General features: G+C 45.4%; 1 protein-coding gene across 1 annotated transcript in view; it reads right to left on the bottom strand.

The window, feature by feature from the left end:
* Positions 1 to 21,006, bottom strand: part of LOC138288093 (collagen alpha-1(VII) chain-like) — a 963,348-nt gene that overhangs the window by 205,576 nt on the left and 736,766 nt on the right. The window contains exon 84 of the mRNA XM_069229319.1: positions 7,727 to 7,783. Within this exon, the coding sequence (XP_069085420.1) occupies positions 7,727 to 7,783 (57 nt within the window). The remainder of the gene's footprint in view (positions 1 to 7,726; positions 7,784 to 21,006) is intronic.

Raw genomic sequence — 21,006 nt, 5'->3', positions numbered from 1 at the left:
ACGAGGCCCCAGCACCAGTGTTCTTTCCCTAAAACTGTACCTTTGTCTCCACAACTGGCACAGCCCTGGCACACAGATAAGTCCCTTGTAAATGGTACTCCTGGTACCAAGGACTATGTGGCCAGGGAAGGTCTCTAATGGCTGCAACATGTATTATGCCACCCTGGGGACCCCTCACTCAGCACACGCACACTGCCTCACAGCTTGTGTGTGCTGGTGGGGAGAAAAAGACTAAGTCGACATGGCACCCCCCTCAGGGTGCCATGCCCACAACCCACTGGTTGCATAGGTATGTCAACCCTCTAGCAGGCCTTACAGCCCTAATGCAGGGTGCACTATACCACAGGTGAGGGCATAGCTGCATGAGCACTATGCCCCTACAGTGTCTAAGCCAGTTCTTAGACATTGTAAATGCAGGGTAGCCATAAAGAGTATATGGTCTGGGAGTTTGTCAAACACGAACTCCACAGTTCCATAATGGCTACACTGAATACTGGGAAGTTTGGTATCAAACATCTCAGCACAATAAATCCACACTGATGCCAGTGTGGGATTTATTGAGAAATGCACACTGAGAGCATCCTAGAGATGCCCCTTGCATACCAGCCCAACTACTGTGCTAGGCTGACCAGTTTCTGCCAGCCTGCCACATCCAGACAGGTTTCTGGCCACATGGGATGAGTGCCTTTGTGCACTCTGTGACAAGGAACAAAGCCTGTCCTGGGTGGAGGTGCTTCACACCTCCCCCTGCAGGAACTGTAACACCTGTCTGTGAGCCTCAGCGGCTCAAGACTGGTGTTACAGCGCCCCAGGGCACTCCAGCTAGTGGAGATACCATCCCCCGGACACAGACCCCATTTTTGGCAAGTTCAGAGGAGACAATGAGAAAAACAAGGAGGAGCCACCCTCCAGCCAGGACAGCCCCTAAGGTGTCCTGAGCTGAGGTGACCCCTTCCTTAGAAAATCTTCCATCTTGCTTTGGAGGATTTCCCCCAATAGGATTAGGGATGTGCCCCCCTCCCCAAAGGGAGGAGGCACAAGGAGGGTGTAGCCACCCTCAAGGACAGTAGCCATTGGCTACTGCCCTTCAGCCCTAAACGCACCCCTAAATGTAATATTTAGGGGCGACCCTGAACCCAGGAAAACAGATTTCCTGATGACCTAAAGAAGAAGAAGTACTGCTGACCTGAAGGCCCCACAGAGACGACGGAGACGACAACTGACTTGGCCCCAGTCCTACCGGCCTGTCTCCAGAGTCAAAGAACCTGCAACAGCGACGCATCCAGCGGGACCAGCGACCTCTGAGGACTCAGAGGACTGCCCTGCAACCCAAAGGACCAAGAAACTCCCAAGGACAGTGGCTCTGTCTAAACAACAAAGAAGAAACCATCTTTAAAGGGACTCCAGCCTCACTCTGGAAGCGTGAGTCCCCAACAGTCTGGACCGACGCCCCCGGCTCGTGTCTAGAGAAACCAACACTGCAGCTAGGACCCCCAGGCAACTCCCACGACATGGACACCTTGAGATGACCTCCCTGCACCACCACGGCGATGCCTGCAGAGAGAATTCAGAGGCTCCCCCTGACCGCGACTGCCCGGTAACAAAGAACCCGACGCCTGGAAGAAGCACTGCACCTGCAGCCCCCAGGCCAGAGAGAAACCAGCTACTGTACAGGAGTGACCAGCAGGCGTCCCTCATCGTTGCCCAGTTGGTGGCTGGCCCAAGAAGTCTCCCTGTGCCCTGCCTGCATTGCCAGAGTGACCCCCGGGTCCTTCCTTTGAAACCAATACTAAACCCGACACCTACTTTGCACACTGCACCCGGCCGCTGAGGGTGTATTTTGTGTGCCTGTTTGTGACCACCCCCCCACTCCCCACCGGTGCTCTACAAAACCCCCCTGGTCTTCTCCCCGAGGAGCCAGGTATTTACCTGCTAGCCGACTGGAACCGGAGCACCCCATGTCTCCATAGGCACCTATGTTATTTGGGCCCTACTTTGACCTCTGCACCTGACCGGCCCTGTGTTGCTGGTACTGGGTGTTTGGTGTTGTCTTGAACCCCCAACGGTGGGCTGCCTATGCTCCAGAGACTGAACTTGTAAGTGCTTTACTTACCTGATAAACTAACTTGTACTTACCGCCCCCAGGAACTGTTGATTTTTGCACTGTCCACTTTTAAAATAGCTTATTGTCATTTTTGCCAAAACTGTGTACCTTACTGTTTTACTTCAAAGTTCCATATTTACCTATGCCAAGTACCTTACAATTTATGTACTCACTTGAATTCTGAATCTTGTGGTTCTAAAATAAATTAGGAAAATAATATTTTTCTATATAAAAACCTATTGGCTTGGAGTTAAGTCTTTGAGTGTGTGTTCCCATTTATTGCCTGTGTGCGTACAACAAATGCTTAACACTACCCTCTGATAAGCCTACTGCTCGACCACACTACCACAAAATAGAGCATTCATATTATCTATTATTGCCACTATCAACCTCTAAGGGGAACCCTTGGACTCTGTGCACACTATCTCACATTTTGAGATAGTATATGCAGAGCCAACTTCCTACACAATGCAAGAAAGAAAGAAGGAATTGTGTCCGGAAGGTCCCCTGCATGGTTTTGCAAGTGTGTAGCCCTGATCTGAATTACCCAGGAAGTAGGGTTCTAGTATTTTTTATCTATTTTTGTTCTTCCATGCATGACAATCATGTATGTGTCCCCAGTACTTATATATTAGGACCTGGAGCGGAGCTCTGTGGTCCGAAGGGGTGCATAATGAGTACCTTTTATAGTGAGCTCGGCTACTGTTATATAGCCAGATTGCTCCAACAGTAGTGACAGATTTGAATATTAAGCAGATGGACATCCATTTTGCCAGTTACATATGAACGGTTAGTGGCCCACTGCTCATATGTTGTGCATGGCACATTGTATGAAGAGTGTGTATGTCATGGGTGACTGTGGGCATAGTGGAATTTATTTTGGGATTTCTGTAGTGGAGATGACGCACAAAAAGGGGACACACAGACTGGCTGATCCAACTTCATGATCCTCTTGAATCTGTGCTCTGTGAAAACTCAACTCTGGAAGTCATCATATGTGATGACTTCAACCAGCACCATTTGGGAGCTGACCAATCAAATCAGGATATAGTGAGCCACCCCGCCGGTTCACTCGCTGCTCTCTTCAAAAACCATATTCTAAAATCGATCCATCATATACCAGAAAGGGGTCCAAAATATCAGACATCTTTCAAAGAAGCAAGCACTTTGGACAATGGGTTTACTAGTGCAAAAATCCTAGATGCTCTAGTGAGCTTTGAGATTCCGACCCGTTCCGAGAGCAACCATCTCCCTCTCATTACTCCCCTAAGAATCAGCTCCAACAGATTTGAAAATCGTAGGACAGTAGGAGATTCAACTGGCAAGGAAAGCCGGAACCTAATCAGAAGGATAAAATGGGGACCAGTGAATCTGCGGAAACTCAAAATATGGGAATCGCCTAGAAGCTCTTGCGTTAAGATCATGAACAGTAAACTTCTACTGGCCAACTGGGACTAAATCCTTAACAGAACCAAGCGGTTGGTAACAACCCACCCACCCAAAAGATATTCACCCCCCACAGAAATAAAAAGTCACATATAACTTCTAGTAAATTGAAGATCTGCACAATCCAAAAAGCCTGTCAATAAGAATAGGAAAAAAACAAAAGAGGAGCTAAAAACAAGATTGCAGATCTTCACCAAACAGCATAAGCAGATGGTCTGGGCAGCAAAACGTGAGCAGATGGAAACAGAATGGATGCAAGTATACACACTGATGGGCAAACAGGGGCAATGTGTTATATGGAGGTATCTTAAGAACAAAAATAGTCCACCGGGCAGCCAGAATTAATGCAATCCCCAAACTGCAGTGGATCCAGCATTTACAATCCTATACACAGAAAAAAATGAAACCAAGAAAGAATCAGATGCTCTGAGTGTTTGCCCAGGAATCCAGAACCCAGGGGTGCTGATAACTGAAAACACACTCTCCAAAATCCTGAAGAAAATGAAAACGAAAGTCACACCGGACCCAACTAGTATACCTGCCCAGGTCTTCAAAGAAGATCCAGACCTGTGGTCTACAATATTAACTCTGCTTTACCAAACCTGCCTATCATCCACGCAAGTCCCGGATCGCTGGAGGCGCTCCATCCTGAACCCCATATATGAGAAGTGACAGGAGGGATCCATCCAATTACCACCCCATTGCCATCCTAGACATTGAAGCCAAGGCTTACGCCTCCGCCCTCCTGAAATACCGGGAACGTTGGGCATGAATGACATAATTCCACTCAGTCAAACATGCTTTAGGGTAAATTCCTTCAACTGGATAACATTTTGGCCCTTTCCTACTGAACCCATTGTGCACGAGCAAGAAGCAGCTCCCACTATTCGTCTGTTTGTGGACTATTCAACTGCCTTTGACCTGTTTGATGAGAACAGCTTATGGAGAAAGCTCAGAGACTGTCCCGAATAATATGCTCCAGGTTATTATATCTCTTTATACTTCTACCTGGGTGCGGGTTAAGTTAACACTGACATAGGTCACCAGGAAAACCCAGACAGAAAATGGCCTTAAGCAAGGTCACCTGTGGACACAGGTGCAGCACTGAAACAAGCAAACTTGTCCAGCCTAAAATTGGAAGCACTAAGATCTCTATAGTACAATATGCTGATTATATCATTCTCTGGACCACTCTAGAGCAGGTCTACAGAGGGCCCTCAACACACTGCACAAGTACAACCTGGATAACAAAATGGTGGCAAATGGATCCAAAACCAAAGTTTTAGCCTTCGGTAATTCAACCAAAAAATAAAATTCTACCTGGAACCTGGGTCCATTAAAAATGAAAACAGCTGATGCCTATAACTACCTAGGTGTTTGAATATCATCAAAAGGAGGAGCCAAAAAGCACATGATGCACCCTATGACAAAGGCAGAATCAATAATAATCAGAAAGTGCAAACTAAACAAAGCCCTGGAAAGCATCTTCTACACTCCCAATAAGTTGCGTTTTAGCAGCAACACTCTGACCGATGATCAAGTACGGCCATAAAGCCTACCCAGGATTATTAGCCAACATCATGGATAAATCTCATCCCTGGCTCAGACTGCCACCATTTCTCCAGAGCTGCATAATAAGGCTTGAATTTGGTCTGGAGGGCCAAACATGGGCAAGCATGGCGTCCTTTGTAAAAAACTACTATAGGATTAAGAAAGCCTCACTCAACACCATGAAAGCTGTCCTCCAGAATACCCCTCTTCAAATGGACCAGACAGTACTAAACAGCTTGCAGCTTTCGTGTGCTGCAATTAAAGCAATGCTGAAAAAACCCTGTAAAAGGCAAGTGATATGGACACACTTAATAAATAAAATTTACTACTAGCAGTGGGGCAATCATATGCTAATGCACAGCCGGACTGCTTTAGATCCCAACTTTATCTCAGCTGCGCACTGCAGAAAGCATGCCTTAAACAAATAATGTTTGCAAGGCTAATGGGGCTGTAGTCCAATGAATTAAACCCCGGGTGGCAGTCACTTAATAAAACTCTCAATTGCAGACTCTGTGCCTATCAGTATGAGCCTTTTAATCATCTATTATGCTGTTGCCCGGCACTCCTGAAACTGCACCGCGCACTGCTAAAACCACTATTTCTTGCTAACGGCATGTGAACATCTAACAAGGTCTCAAACCTGATGTTCACTCTCCCGGAGCCGATGGAACTGGCCAAAATTGGCAAACATATTAGCTTTACGCAATTATGCATAAAAGAGGCGAATAGTACATCACACTGTAGTAATACACAGCCATGGAACTGGTTGACCAAAGCTGTGAATGAACAAGCTGGTAAGACTTGAACAAATGGATCACCTATCATCTTCGGCAATTACACTAGCACCCAGGCAACAACACTACCCTCATACTGTTGCAACTAGGGTGGAATGTTGTAGCAGCATACCCATTTCCAGAATGGGCAAAGTAAGCACTCTGTAGCCTGTCAGCAGAATGCTCCATGCAGGCTTTATGCTGCTTACTCGGTGGTCTACTCCATCGTGCCTGTTTCAAAAGAGCTTACTAGATCAGCACAGTTTTATGAGCACTGGTCTAACTTAGTTAGCACCCCGCCTGTGACTAAGCATTTTACTGTGCAGCTTGCCCTTAAGTCAATGTTGTTATACTCGTTTTTTATCTTTCGAGGTCTCAGATTTTAACCATGCACTTAAACACTTAGTTTGCTTTAATAAACTCTGGCAAATGCACACCTATTTTAAAAGAACTGTGATCTTACCGATCTTATGCACAAGTGTTTTATCTGTTAAATGTCGTAACTTTTTTAATATTGATTTGAATTAATCTTACAATAAAGTACTACTGCCCAAAATGGGGACTGGAGCCTTTCTGACAGACGAACCATGTTCATTGCTGAAATTCCTGGAACTTTTTTTGGTTTTGAGCCACACCCTGGGATGTGAGGGGACAGAATATTGTAGTGTCTTCCAACGTCCAGGGATTACCTTTGCCAATAAGTAAAATGTTGTTTCTTTCACGTGTTACCCCTACCACGTTGGTAGGTTGTGTGATAGGAAATGAGACAGCAGTCTCTTTTAAAGTGCAGAGTCCAGGGGTAGCCCTTTGCCATGTCAGATGTTAACTCCATCAGGATGATTCTGGTGTGAGAGGACTGGAGACAGGCGTACCTTGAGAAGAATCTGGATAGCCTTCCACCATTTCCTGTTCTTTTGTTCCCCTAGAGGTGAAGCTTCCATAATACAAGTGTAAAATGTGAAGCAATCACTCCTTGGTGCCCATATTCTGGATCTCTATGAGCGCGAGAGCCGCAGTTCCAGCCCACCCTCCTGCTGACATGATAGGACAAAAACTGTGTCTATAGCAGCTGTGGCCCTTCCATTGGGGCTGAGGGGCCACGCCCCCTCACCTTTTGCCCCTCATGAAGAGTGCCTATTAGGCTGAGCAAAGGTCAGCCTGACAGACACTCTTCATTTTCAGATCAGGCAGCCAGGAGCTAGACATTCGCGATTTGCGCAGGCTCCTGGCTGCCTGAGCTGAACTTTGCTGGGCTGAAGAGGTCACAGCTCCTATGGGCATGACCTCCTCAGCTCAGCAAAGGTGCCTCGAGGCCCTCCTCCTCAGTGACGAAGGAAGCATCACCTATTGACTCTGACCTGGGCGCTTCAGGTTTAAGCCCTGAAGCGCTCAGGTCGAGTTTCAATCAGTGACACCTTGTCACAGAGTGAGGTGGGGTCAGCACTCTCACTGACCCCATCCCACTCTGTGATGAAGTTGGGACTGCTGCCTTCTCTCATTGGCTGAGGGATGGCAGCAGTCCCAGCCATCCTGTGACCGTAGAGGCTGAGCGGAAGGTAAGTGTGTGTGTGCGTTTTTAAATGAATGGTGCGTGTGTGTATGTTTGAATGTTTGATGAGTGTTGTGAATGGATGTGCGTGTGCGTGTGTTTGTGAATGAATGAGTGTGTGTGTATGTGCGTCTCGTCCACACCCCTTCCTTCTAAAATTACCGGCTGCCACTAGTCTATAGTCTCCACAACCCCTGCCTGGAAAGAGAGTATAATGATGGTACTGAAATCCCAAAACAGTGCTCCAGGACTTCCTGACCGGTGAAGTACATATTCTATAATAGTATTTGTTGCATTTATTACCTGATCTCCTTTGCTTCCTTTGTAGCCCTGAGGTCCAAAAATAGACATGGCATCACCCTACAAAACAGAACCAACATGGTGTTCAGATGTACAGTTTAGCAACTGTGAACAACAGTGTGCCAACGTTAGAGCCATCTAAAGTCACATGGTAGCATACGGCATCTGTTCATTGTTAGCAGTTTTTAAGCCAATGTAGCATTCCTGATCCTGTTGCACATACATAAATACACACACACACACACAAATATAAATATCTACATCTGTACACACCTATTGGTTACAATAAAGGTCAAGGCACATAATATGTTACCTTTACTTTGCAGGCACTTCTTGTGGAGTCATTGTATTACAGGTGTAACGGCATGTATTTTTATATCACAGGTAAGTTTGCAGTCTTTTACTTCACAGGCAAGTTCGTTTTTAGTACCTTAACTAACAAGGTGTGTGTGTGTGTGCAGATATTAATTGAAAAAAACAAAGGTTAAAGTGACGTTATAGTTAGGTGTTGAAATGAGATATAAACATATGTTGAAATTCACAAGTTATAGTTTACTCACCTATCTCGTGCACCATTAACTGCTTGGGATGTCACATATTACATCACACATGACATGTTAAATGCCATCACTGGTGACATTTTTTTCAATTGAGAATATTCATCACATCACTGATGGCATCACTAATAACACTATAGCCATACACAGCATAGAGTTACTCTGGTACACGTGTGGGGGCACCGCTGGAACCAGTGTAAGCCCTAGAAGCAAGTCTGGTTGTGCATGTTGAACGAGGTAAAGGCAGAGAACACTTAATGAGGGTGCAGAGATATGTTTCAAAGTAAGATGAAGCTTAAATCCAAAGCCTGTTGCAAATTATCTGTGAGAAAAGCCAAAGCTTCTGTTGACAACAGATCAGCCACCCGGGGATGCCTGGGCACATGCCCATGTTACATGGTTGTAATACTGACTATACACAGATTAAATGTAACTTGGGCATGTATATGGTGTGGAAGTTTATTTCCAGAACTTCACTGAAGATTTCCAAGCATTGCAGAATGTTGATGAAAGTAGGGGTGAGTAACTTATACATGGCTTAACTCACAATTGAGTTGTATGCATGGCTCTAATGTTATATGCCACTGTTCTCATCTTAGAGTAGTTTGCTGTGATACACTGCACACTACGGAGGGTCTGCCATAGGGACTGGCAAAAGGTGTGCTTTTTTCAGTGGTAAATGCATGCCTGCATTCATGTTCTGAGGTTTTCTGATCATATTCAAACTTCAGCATACAACCAACCCCCCCAGGCAATGGAATGGGTAGCGTTTAGGTGCAGTAAGGTGCTTATAAGGCTTAGGAATGGGTAATTTATAGGTAGTGTTAAATTTAGGGCTCAGGAATGGCTAGTGTAAAATGGTAGTAAAGGTTTAAGGGTAAAGAAAATGGTAGTTTAAAACCTTATATTAAAATGAGATGAAATACAATTAAAATTAAAGTAATAATAATTAAGTATATAATATTCTAATTTATAAAAAATATAAATAACTTTAAATTAAATGACATTAAATATCAAATTGAAAATAGGATTTATATATACTTGTCTGGAGCGAAACGTCTTCTTGATTGGAGACCAGTGGTTCAAACAGTTAACAGGGACTGTGATGGGAAGTTGCTTCTCTCCAAGCTAAGCAGGTGTTTTCATGGGGTGGTAGGAGGTGCACACATCTGGACCGAGTCCAATGTAAGGTGGACACAACATTTGGTATTCTGGACTCAGTACATTTATGATCTTTTCATTATATGGGATGGGCCGCAAAAGACCTTAGATGCCTTCCTTCATTGGATAAATAACAATGAGTGAAATTTAAGATTCACCTATAAGAAATACAAAACCACCATGGAATTCCTTGATGTATTGGTAACGGTGAATGGTACCACCGTTTAGACTTGCCATTTTGGGAAACCCATGCCAACAGCCATCACCCTCCTAATCTGAAATGAAGCATCCCATATAGGGACCTTTTGAGGGCTAAGTGCAACTGCAGCACCCCAGGGCCCTTAGAACTAGAGCAGAATAATATGGTGACCAGATTTAGAACAAGGAGTTACCCAGGTGGAGTGATTAAGGAAGCATGTGACAAAGTGGTCAAGGTCAATAGGGACAGTCTACTAGTTCCTAAGAACAAGAAGAGTAACCAGGACCCCAAAGAGATTAGACTGATACCTACTTACAATAGTGAATCAGGATTCCTTAGCAGATTTTAAGAAGGCATTGACATCTGGTGACAATGGATCAGGTTATTGGTAATTTGGTCAGCCCCTTTCCTCGCATTACATACAGGAAAAGAAGGATCCTTAGAGACATGCTGGAGCAAAGGTATCCCACCAAACATCAGGGTGACACAGGATCCTGGCTTAAGAAACAGCAGGGGTTCTACAAGGGTGGTCGCTGCAAGGCATATATTACAGTATGAATAGGAAGGTGTACAATCTACCCATTGGCTAGGAAGCCAAAATCAGTAAGTTCATTACCTGCAACAGTGAGTTTGTCGTATATGTTTTGATTTCTCTGTGTGGACTCCAATATGTGGGGAGCACGTTTTTCCCTGTGAAGAAACACATTTTGGAGCACGTGCGCACTATAAAAAACAATGACTTCAGCTATGCACTGGTGAGATATTGGCACAATGTACATTCCTCTGACATTTAAAACATTTCCTTCTTTGGAATTGATAGGGTTACGGTCACTGCGAGAGGAGGGGACAGAGAGCACATTCTTAGGAAAATGGACTCAGAATACATCATCAGACTCAACTGCAGACACCTATGGGGGTTAAACCAGGATGAGGAAATTCATGTCCACATCGACTGAGGGTCACAATTGGGTATATCCTTCATGTTTGGAGTAGTCACTGTGACCCTGTGCCTTTTTACTGCTTAGAGATTTTTGCCAATCTTGTGTGTTTATATTAAAACTGTTAATTCTTTTGTTTCGTTTTTGTTTTTTTCTTTTCTTTATTTTTTCTGATGCCAGGCAGGATGTGTATTATTTTGTATCTAATGTGGGTAATAATAATGGATGTGTGCTACTAGGTGTTTGTGGCTACGTTAGAATACTTTGCAGTAGTGGGATAGATTATATCCATCTGGTGGGACTCTTAATATGTTTAACGTACTTGAATGGCAGTGCGCGGTCTAAATAGCCACTTGGCATTTGTATTTGTGATTTATACAGCTTGACACGTATGCCGACTATTTTGGTCGGTTTCCTGGCAATCATTTTTGTTGTTGTATTGCTGTGAGAGTGCGACTATTCTTATGGCTGCAAACTGCTTTATGTTTTTGTTTTGAATAATGTCACCTGCTCAAATGCAATGAGTTAATAACTTGCCACTTGGCATTTGCATGTGCAATACACACATATTTAGGGACAAATTCTGGTAGAATTGGTTGGTTTCCAGGCAACTACCTTTTTTCTCATTTCATTGCTGCGAGATCGCGGCTGAAGTGTATGGCTGCAAACTGCTTAAAGGCATATCTTGATGTATATTACCTGCTCAAATGTAATTAATAACTTTTATATGAGATGTGCTGCATTGGGCTTTACTCTTTTCACATGTCTATGCTGATGTGAGACACCTATCACTGTACTGTCTTTGACAAAGACAATTTCGCTCAAAATGTGTCAGCCTTCTTTTGAATAAATCATCACAGCAAACTTACCTGTGAAGTAAAGGCACTCTTGATGTAATAACATGCTACGGAAAGTACTCTTCACTGCAATATAAGTACCTCTACGGCATTCCTCTATATATATATATATATATATATATATATATATACATATATATATATATATACATATCTATATATATATATATATCTATATATATATATATATATATATATATATATATATATATATATATATATTACAAAATAATTACAGGCCATATTTTGAAATCCCCAATTGTATGCACATATATATATATATATTACCTAGTGGCAGTCGCCACTAGGTAGTTATAGTTAGGGCCATGTTTCCATAGAAAAATAGAAAAAGAGATTTTGGACTTGCCTATATCTTTGGCACTGTCTGACGAATCTTCCAAAAAAGTACCTGGTGATTTGTGTTGCATACGGAAAGTTTCTGGGTGGTCCGTCAAGCGGGGGCGTAAAAAAAAATGTGTTTGCCATGTTAATTTCCATAGGACTTTGAACACGGCTACAGCACAAACCACTGGATGGAATTACACCAAATTTAGCAGAAAACTAGCTTTCGGTATGCAGATTGTGCTCCCGCTTATTTTGTGTAAATCTGTTATGTAGTTTGGGAGATATTAAAGGGAATACAAATTTGTTTATCTCTGACTGTGATGACTGCGCAAAAAAAGACGAGCTTGTGCAGGGAAATGCACAGCTCTCATTGGCTGCCAACACTTCAAGTGTTGGAAGCTGTCTTGGGGCTCAGCTTCAGTCCCACTAAAAAAGTTAAAAAAAAAAAGCAAGGGGCCAGGGTAGAGTCACTCTGACCCCTTAGTTAATGGTGCTGGGGCCTAAGAAGACACCCCCAGAGCTAAAAAGTATTGTATCGCGCTTGTTCTCTATAGAGACCCAGGGCGGGCCAGGTCCCAGGGCCACTGATTTATATATACAGGGGCGTCTGACTCCCCCCCACAGCCCTGGGGACCGCCACCTCACTGAGGCTGTTCTCAAAATTAATGCGGAGCTGCTCAGCCCCCTTGCAGCCCCGGGGACCACTACCTCTCTGGGGCTTTGGGTAAAATTAATGCTGGGGCTGCTTGCCCCCTGCAGTCTCAGGGACCACCACCTTCCCAGGACTTTCATTAAAATTAGTACAGAGAGGTTGCTCTGCCCTCCCTGCAGCCCCAGGGACCACCACCTCCCTGGGGCACTTTTAACATTGAGTGCGGGGGGGCAGCCCAGCTCCCCCACCACCCCAGGGGCTACCTCCTTTGTGGGGCACTTTTAACATTGAGTTTGGGGGGCACATCGTTGCCTCGCAGTCCCGGGGACCACCACCTTTCCGGAGCTATTTGTGGGAGGTGGACCGCATGGCCCCCCTCAAGGAGCCAATCATGGCCGTGCAGCATACCACCCTCCAGGGCCGGGTCCTGCTATCTCCTGTCATGTCCCAGGGTGCCCACGCCTGGGACATAGCTGTTTGCTGTGGCTTGGTGGCTTTGACAGCTACCACCAAACCATAGCAAACACTCTGTCAAAGGCCTTCAAGCTTCCCCACAGTTCCCAACATTTAGGTCACTTGGCCAGAACTCGGGGATGGGGTCCCCTAGGCCGAATTCGCCCCTGGGGAGGGTGGCTATGCAGCCCCTGCCTCCCCAAAAATTTAATGTTTAGGCCGGGAGATAGGGTCGGCTCTCTCTCTCTGTGACTGCAAGACTGCCAGCTGGGATTGTGGGGGCCTTCAGGCTCCCCTCACAGTCCCCAACATTTAGGTCACATGGCCAGCCCCTGGTGATGGGGTCCCAGAGGCCTTGATCGGCCCTGAGGATGGGGGACGCACGGGCCTGCTCCCTCCCCCCCCAAAATAATAATTAGGCTGTGCCCTGGGGGATGGGGTTCCCAGGGCCAAGATCGGACTGGGGAGGCCCCCGTCCCTAAAAAAAATATATATATTTAGGCCAGTCCACGGGTGATGGGGTCCACGGGGCCAAGATTGGCCTGGGGATGGGCACTGCGCAGATCCCCTTCCCCCAAAAAATTAAATGTTTAGGCCGGGATCAGGAGGATGGGGTCCCTGTGGCTGAGATCAGCATGTGGAGGGGGGCCGTGTGGGGTTGGGTTGTTATAGGGGTTAGCCTGCACCAGCCCCTGCAGCCAACCCCAATGCAGTGCAGTGCAGGGTTGGGTAGTTATAGAGGTTGACTGCAGGACGGGGTCGGAGGCCAGACCCTGCGACCAACCCCCACTGCACAACCTGCGCACTCCACATGCACTGCTAACTATACCACAAACTACAGCACTCATAACATCTTTGATAACATCATTGATAATGTCACTGTAACCTCTGCAGTTAAATTATTGATCAGATACCTGTGCATCGCGGGGGCGTGAGTTATAGTGACCTTAGGGCACAAGCTATAGTTACTTTAGATAACTCTAACAATAACAGGTGAAGTTCAATTGTTTTGTATGAGTACATTTAGAACTTAACTATAACTTCCCTGAATCTTTGTTTTGTTCAGTGAATATATATACATTTGTTATACTTTATGTTGTGTATTTAAATTACATTTTTTTTTTTTAAACATTTTTTAATAAGGAGGTAGGGGGTGAAGCTTAAACGTTTATCTTTGGTCTGAAAATGTTGAAATTGTAAGGGAAATAATACAAAAAAAAATATATATATATATATATATATATATTTACACTGGAATCAATAATCCGCGGAAGTTTATGAGAGTAATGGCATGTATGCCTTTTAAGGTTATTGTTTTGTATTTCAGAGGGAAGGGGGGGTAGGAGATACAATAAGAACTTAAGTGAAAGCAGTTTTATAGATGAGAGCATCTAGTTTTAGCTTTGATGTGTAATGGTATTTGAGCTATTCATTACGTTTAAATTGTAAGGCCCTTGCACCATTCATGGCTAACATGCTGTATTTGTAAATACTCTAAGAGCCTTTGGATCACCTTCTGCTATTGGTTTCTTTGGTTCAGGAACTTCAGCCAAGGTCTAGGGACATTATAAATAACATATTGATTAGTCCACAGGAGTACTTTCTTTATTTTGGTTGTTTCAGGTGTATTCTTCTTCTACCTCAATTGGGAAGGATGTGGGACTATTTCTACACATAAAAAGTAGACTGTCCAATTACATTTAATTCACCATTGCTTTGTATGCACAATTTTGCACTGCAGCAGGCATATTTAGCTTTTGCCACTGTTCAAGTGTGAGGATCCAACCTACTGGTTTTGCCAATGCCTGTTTTCTTGCTATTTAATCTTTTTCTAGTAGCACCTTCTGTTAATGGTGGGAAAAGCTGTGTGTCAGGAGAGGCTACATAAAGTATAGGTTTGGCTTTTTTAGAACTGTTTTCTTTATTTTGTTTTTAGGGCTGAGCTTGCGAGTGCATGAGTTAGCACATGTGTCTTGCTTGCTAGACTCTGTTGTGTACAGTAAAGGGCTTGCAGCCCACCTGTTGCTCACCACTTGTTGGCTTGCATTGCATTCTTCTTCAAAGCCTCATAATTTGTCCACTTCAGGCCTGGCATCTTTCCCATTCCTCTCTGTGGCGCAGGGACCAAGCACTGATTGATTCAAATTAATCAGTGCCCGTCCACTGCTCCAGACGTGATGTTTTTGATGTTTTTAACTTCTAGTGCCCTGCAAACAGAAGACTTGTGACTGGCATAAACATGCCCAGCAGGACAAACAAAATTGCAAAGTTTTCTTTTTTATAACTAACTTTCTTTAATTTTGCCAAGTCCTCTTTTCTCACTTTCCACTCTAGTTTTATTTTGTTTTTGCTCGTCAGCGCTCTTCTCAAAAGATTATCTTGTTTGAAACAATGCAATGCCATGTTGTTTCTTTATTATGTGTAATTTATCAAATAATGCTTGTACACATAATTGTGCAGTACACTCCAATTCACCCCACTCAATTTCGTCCAACTACAATCCACTCCACTTTAGCTCACACCAATCCACACCACTCTAATCCAAAACAAGCTGCACCACTCAAAAACAATGTGCCCCAGTCCAGTCTAAAACAATATGCCCCACTTCAATCCAAAACAACATGCCCCACTCCAATCTACCCCACTCCAATACAAAACAATCTGCCCCACTCCAATCCGCCCACTCTAATCTGCCCCACTCCAATCCAAAACAATACTCCCCACTCCAATCCAGTCCACCTCACCTCACCTCACACCATTCCAATCAACCCCACTCCATCTCCATTCACCCCACTCCAATCCACCACACCACTCTCATCCAATCCACCCCACACCAACCCAATCCACCCTAATACAATCTTCCTCACTCCAGTCTGCCCACTCCAATCCAAGGCAATCTGTTCCACTCCAATCCGCCCCAGTCCAATCTTCCATATTCTAATCCAAAACAATCTTCCCCTCTTCATTCCAAAACAATCTGCCTCAATCCAATCTGCCCACTTCAATCTAAAACAATGTACCCCACTTCAATTCAAAACAACATGAACCACTTCAATCCATTTCAATATGCCCCCCCTCCAGTCTGACCCACTTAAATGCAAGACAACCTTCCCCACTTCAACCTGCACCACTTCACCCTGTCCCACTCAACTCCAAAACGCCTCACTCCATTCCAAAACAATCTGCCCCATTCCACTCCATTCCACCTCACCTTATCCCAATCCAATTCACCCCACTCAAACCCAATTCACTCCACTTCAATCCACCACAATCCATCCCATACCAATCCAGTCCACTCCACACCAATCCAGTCCACCCTACTCCAGTACAATCCAGCCCAGTCCAATCTACCCTACTCCAATCTAATACACCTAACCACAACCCACCCTAATCTACTGCAGTCCAATCTACCCTACTCCAGTCTGATCCACCCCACTCCAGTCCCATCCACCCCACTCCAGTCCATCCCACCCCACTGCAGTCTATCCCACCCCAGATCAATCTATCCTACTCTCATCCTATCCACCCGTCCCCACCCCAATCCAACCCGCTGTACTCCAATCCAACCCATCCTACTCAATCCAACCCACCCTACTCTGTTCCAACTCACTCCAATCCAATCCAATCCAATCCAACCCATCCCAGTCCATTCTGTCCTACTCCAATCAAACCCACTCTCCGCCAATCTAATCCACTCCACTCCAAACCACCTTGATCTACCCCACTTCAATCTAGTCCACCCCTCTCCAATCAATCCACCCCACACCAATCCAATCCAGTCAACCCCACTCCAGTCCAATCCAATCCAATTTGCTACAATCCACTCCACTCCAATTCATCCCACTCCAATCCACCCCACCCAATCCAATCCACCCCACTGCAATTCAATCCACACCAACCCCTATCCAATCCACCCCAATCAAATCCATCGTACTCTATCCAGTCCACCCCACCCTCATCCACCCTACTCAATCCATTCCAGCTCACTCAACCCGATCCACCTCACTCCAATCCACTCCACCCCACACCACCCCAATCAGATGCACTCCAATCTGATCCACCCCACTCCAGTCCACCCAACTGCAATCCACACCAAGCCAACCAAATCCACCTTACCTCAGTGCAATCCATCCTGGTCCAATCCACCCCACCTCAATCCAACCCAGCACAATCCAATCCACCCCACCCCAATCCAACTCACCACAATCCAATCCATCCCCATCCCAATCAAGTCCACCCCTCAAATCCACCCCAACCCACATTACCCCATTTCACCCCAATCCACCCCACTCCAATCCACCCACTCTACCATAATCTAACCCACCTCATCCCAGTGCAGTCTACCACACTCCATTCCAATCCAGCCAGTCTACCCCACTCCAACCCAACCCACTCCAATCTGATCCATCCCACTCCAATCCACCCCACTCCAATCAAGTTCATTCACTCCAATCCATCCACTTCACCGCACTCCAGTCCATCCCACCTAAATGTAATCCACCCAACTCCAATCCACTCCAATCCACTCCATTCCAATCCAACACACCCCACCCATTTCAGTCTACCCCACTCACTCCAATCCACCACACTCTACTTTAATCCAGCCACTCTATCCCAATCCAATCCACTCAGCCCACCTCACCTCAGTGCAATCCATCCTGGTCCAATCCACCCCACCCCACCTCAATCCAACCCAGCACAATCCAACCCACCCCACCCCAATCCAACTCACCACAGTCCAATCCACCCCCATCCCAATCAAGTCCACCCCCTCAAGTCCACCCCACCCCACATTACCCCATTTCACCCCAATCCACCCACTCTACCATAATCTAACCCACCCCATCCCAGTGCAGTCTACCACACTCCAATCCAATCCAGCCAGTCTGCCTCACTTCAACCCACCCCACTCCAATCTGATCCATCCCACTCCAATCCACCCCACTCCACTTCATCCACTTCACCGCACTCCAATCCATCCCACCTAAATGTAATCCACCCAACTCCAATCCACTCCAATCCAGTCCAACACACCCCACCCCATTTCAATCCACCCCACTCCAATCCAACCCACCCACCCATTTCAGTCTACCCCACTCACTCCAATCCACCACACTCTACTCCAATCCAGCCACTCTATCCCAATCCAGCCCACTCACCCCACTCCAACCTATCCAGCCAACCCCACCCATCCCACTCAATCCAGCCCACTCCACTCCAATCCAACCCACCCAACCCCCTCCATTCCAATCCCCCCACTTCAATCGAATCCATACCAATCCAATCCACCCAAATCCATCCATCCCACTCCAATCCTATCCACCCCATCCCAGTCTAATCCACCCCACTCCAGTTCAATCTAATCCACCCCACCCCAGCCATAACACTCCAATCCAACCCCCACCCCAATCCAATCTAATCCACCCCACTCAAGTCCATACCAATCCCATCCATCTGATCCCATTTCAGTCCACCCCACTCCAATCCAATCCACCTCACATCAATCCACCCCACTTCACTCAATCCACCCCACTCAACCCCAGTCCAATCCACCCACTCTACCCCAACCCAATCCCCACCACTACCTCAATCCACTCTAACCCCTCCATCTATTCCGCAACACTCTCTGCCACTCAACCAGTGAACTCTACTACCCTCTACTCAACTCTGCGACACTCTACTCCTACTGCTCCACTTCACAGCATTCCAGCAAATCCACTCTATGACACTCTACTCCCCCACTCTGACACTCCATGCCACTAACTTTTAGCCATGCTGAACAGCAGCCACACTGTTGTACAACATGGCAAAACACATTGCCAAAGCCAATAGCTCTTGTATAGGTGAGACCTATTGGCTTTACCAAATGCTTGTTTGAATTGGAGGTTAGATGGGGTCCAGTGAGCTTCTTTGTGTTGGAATACTAATAAAGAAAGATTCCATATTTCATGTTGTGTGGAACATCAAATATGCTACTGGTAAAGTTGGGGAACTTCACCTTTTTACATAGCAAAGTCCATAAATTCACAGACTTTGGTCCAAATGTACTAAGATGTCATACAACACAACACAGCATTAAAATGTGTTGTCTGTGTTGCATGGAAGACACAAAACGCAGCGCAGAGCCATATTTAGAAAGATTGGAAAGTTGCTTGTGTCACCCCCTGTGCTGGTGCGAGAACAAGCTGCCCTGTGCAACCTTGCACCACGGCTCAGAGCTTAGCATATGTACTGGGAGCTGCGCAAATTCTTATGCATATCCAAAGGTGCTGCCATATTGGATGTGCTCTGTGCATTGCAGCACACATGCAATGCACCACTTTCTGAGAAAAATAAGAACGTTCCTTCTTGTTTTCAGCTGTTTCGAGTAGGTACTCCGTTTGTTATGCAAAGTCTGGTCTGGCCGTTTCAGTAGTTTGAGATTTGTGTCAGATCTTATAGGTTTTAGCAGTGATAAACCTCCAGTAACTCCCCATTGACGCAAAGTGGTGAAAAGCAGTTTTTCGCTGGATAGTAAATTGCAGTTGGCGCATTGACCTACTTTCTGCTATTTTGCATCATGCTAGCACGGCACAAAGCCCGAGCAAATCTGGGCTGTAGAATTTCACTTCGCCCACCTCTAGTTTAAACTTCAGCGTGTGCCCTTTGTTTTGATTTCTTTCTAGTTTGCTGCAGTGAAGTGCTTTGCGAGGATCTGGAAGTGATCAACCCTACCATTGGGGTAAGATTGTTTTTAAGGGGCCTGCTCTCATTTCCTTATTTTGACCTCCTCGGGAGCAGAGCGAACGATGAGACTGCCAAAGATCAAGATGCCGAAGTGTTGCTGCGTAGGAACCTAGAGTGTTTTTCCCTTGATTTTTGCTCATGAGCACCAAATGGAAACCAGCACTTAATTTTCGGTTTACAAAGGAAGCTACCACAACTCTGCACTGCAGCCTTTATTCATGACGTTCGTGGGCACATTTGGGAAATAGTTATCCAAATGCAAATATGTACGTTTCATAGGAGCAGATTTTTATATAGATGTCTTTGCCGAGAATTGTTCAGTTTTTTCCCAATATCGCTCTCTCATCTCCCATTTTATTGGACCACCAGGAATATACTTTGGAGCACATGTTTCAATAGTTTAATCTTGGGGTTCAATTTGTACAGGGCACAAAATCAATGCATGAGTAAGCCCGGACCTACGATGTAGCCCTGGAAGGGCTTCATTTCGTAGTTGAATTTCAGGATTACCACCGACCATGTAAATAATTCCTATTTAGGATCACTGTCTGCACATTTGTTAAATATGGATATCTAGAAAATCTGGCATGGATCTGGGCAACTTGAACCTATACAGCACACCACTGAGTTTCCATGCTTGCAAGATCAACAGCTTCAGAGCAACACCTCTTGGGGAACAATCTTTTTGGGATTTTTTTTTAAATATTTTGCTTGGAAAATGCAGCTTTCGTACAGCCATTTAACAGCAGGTCTTCAGATCGCAGGTGCAGTTGTTATGAGGTGGGCGGATGCGCATTTTGGTGCTTACTCTGGCCCATTGTCTTCGATGAAGCTCAAGAACATACAGCAAGCGTCAAGCCTTGAGTAGAGGAACTAAGCAGCAACTAGTGAACTAACGGGTAAGTCAGTTATCACCTGTGCACTTTCTACTAAATTCTGAATTGAGCATAAAGCAACAATATTGTTTAGTTAATAAAATTCGAGAGGTTTTTGTACAACCCATGCACTGTGAAGTAACATAATTGACTAGAGTCACACAGTTTGGTCAAGCAGGGTAGCCGGGCTTGACCCAGATTTCTGGTTTCAGATTGCACAATTCATCCACTAGATGGTGTCACTTTCTCTCTCCGGTTTCACAGAAAGAGGCTAATGCTTTGCCTTCAATTCTAGGCATTACAGCATGAGCTCAACTTGTTTTAGGCATGACAATACAAGAGGACATCGGGTGCAGCCAGAGGCAGGTATTTAGTTCGAGCCCGGCACGAACTTTCAGTGGCCAAAAACAAAGTTACACAGCAGCAGAAATACTGGAGAGAGTCACATTTCAAAGGGTGGTACACACAAAACACAAAACAAGTCTGTCCAGTAGGAACTGCAAGAGGCACCTGACAAATT

This window comes from Pleurodeles waltl, chromosome 4_1 (assembly GCF_031143425.1).
Source record: "Pleurodeles waltl isolate 20211129_DDA chromosome 4_1, aPleWal1.hap1.20221129, whole genome shotgun sequence".
Classification (NCBI taxonomy): domain Eukaryota; kingdom Metazoa; phylum Chordata; class Amphibia; order Caudata; family Salamandridae; genus Pleurodeles; species Pleurodeles waltl.
This window is presented reverse-complemented; position numbering and strand designations above follow the sequence as displayed.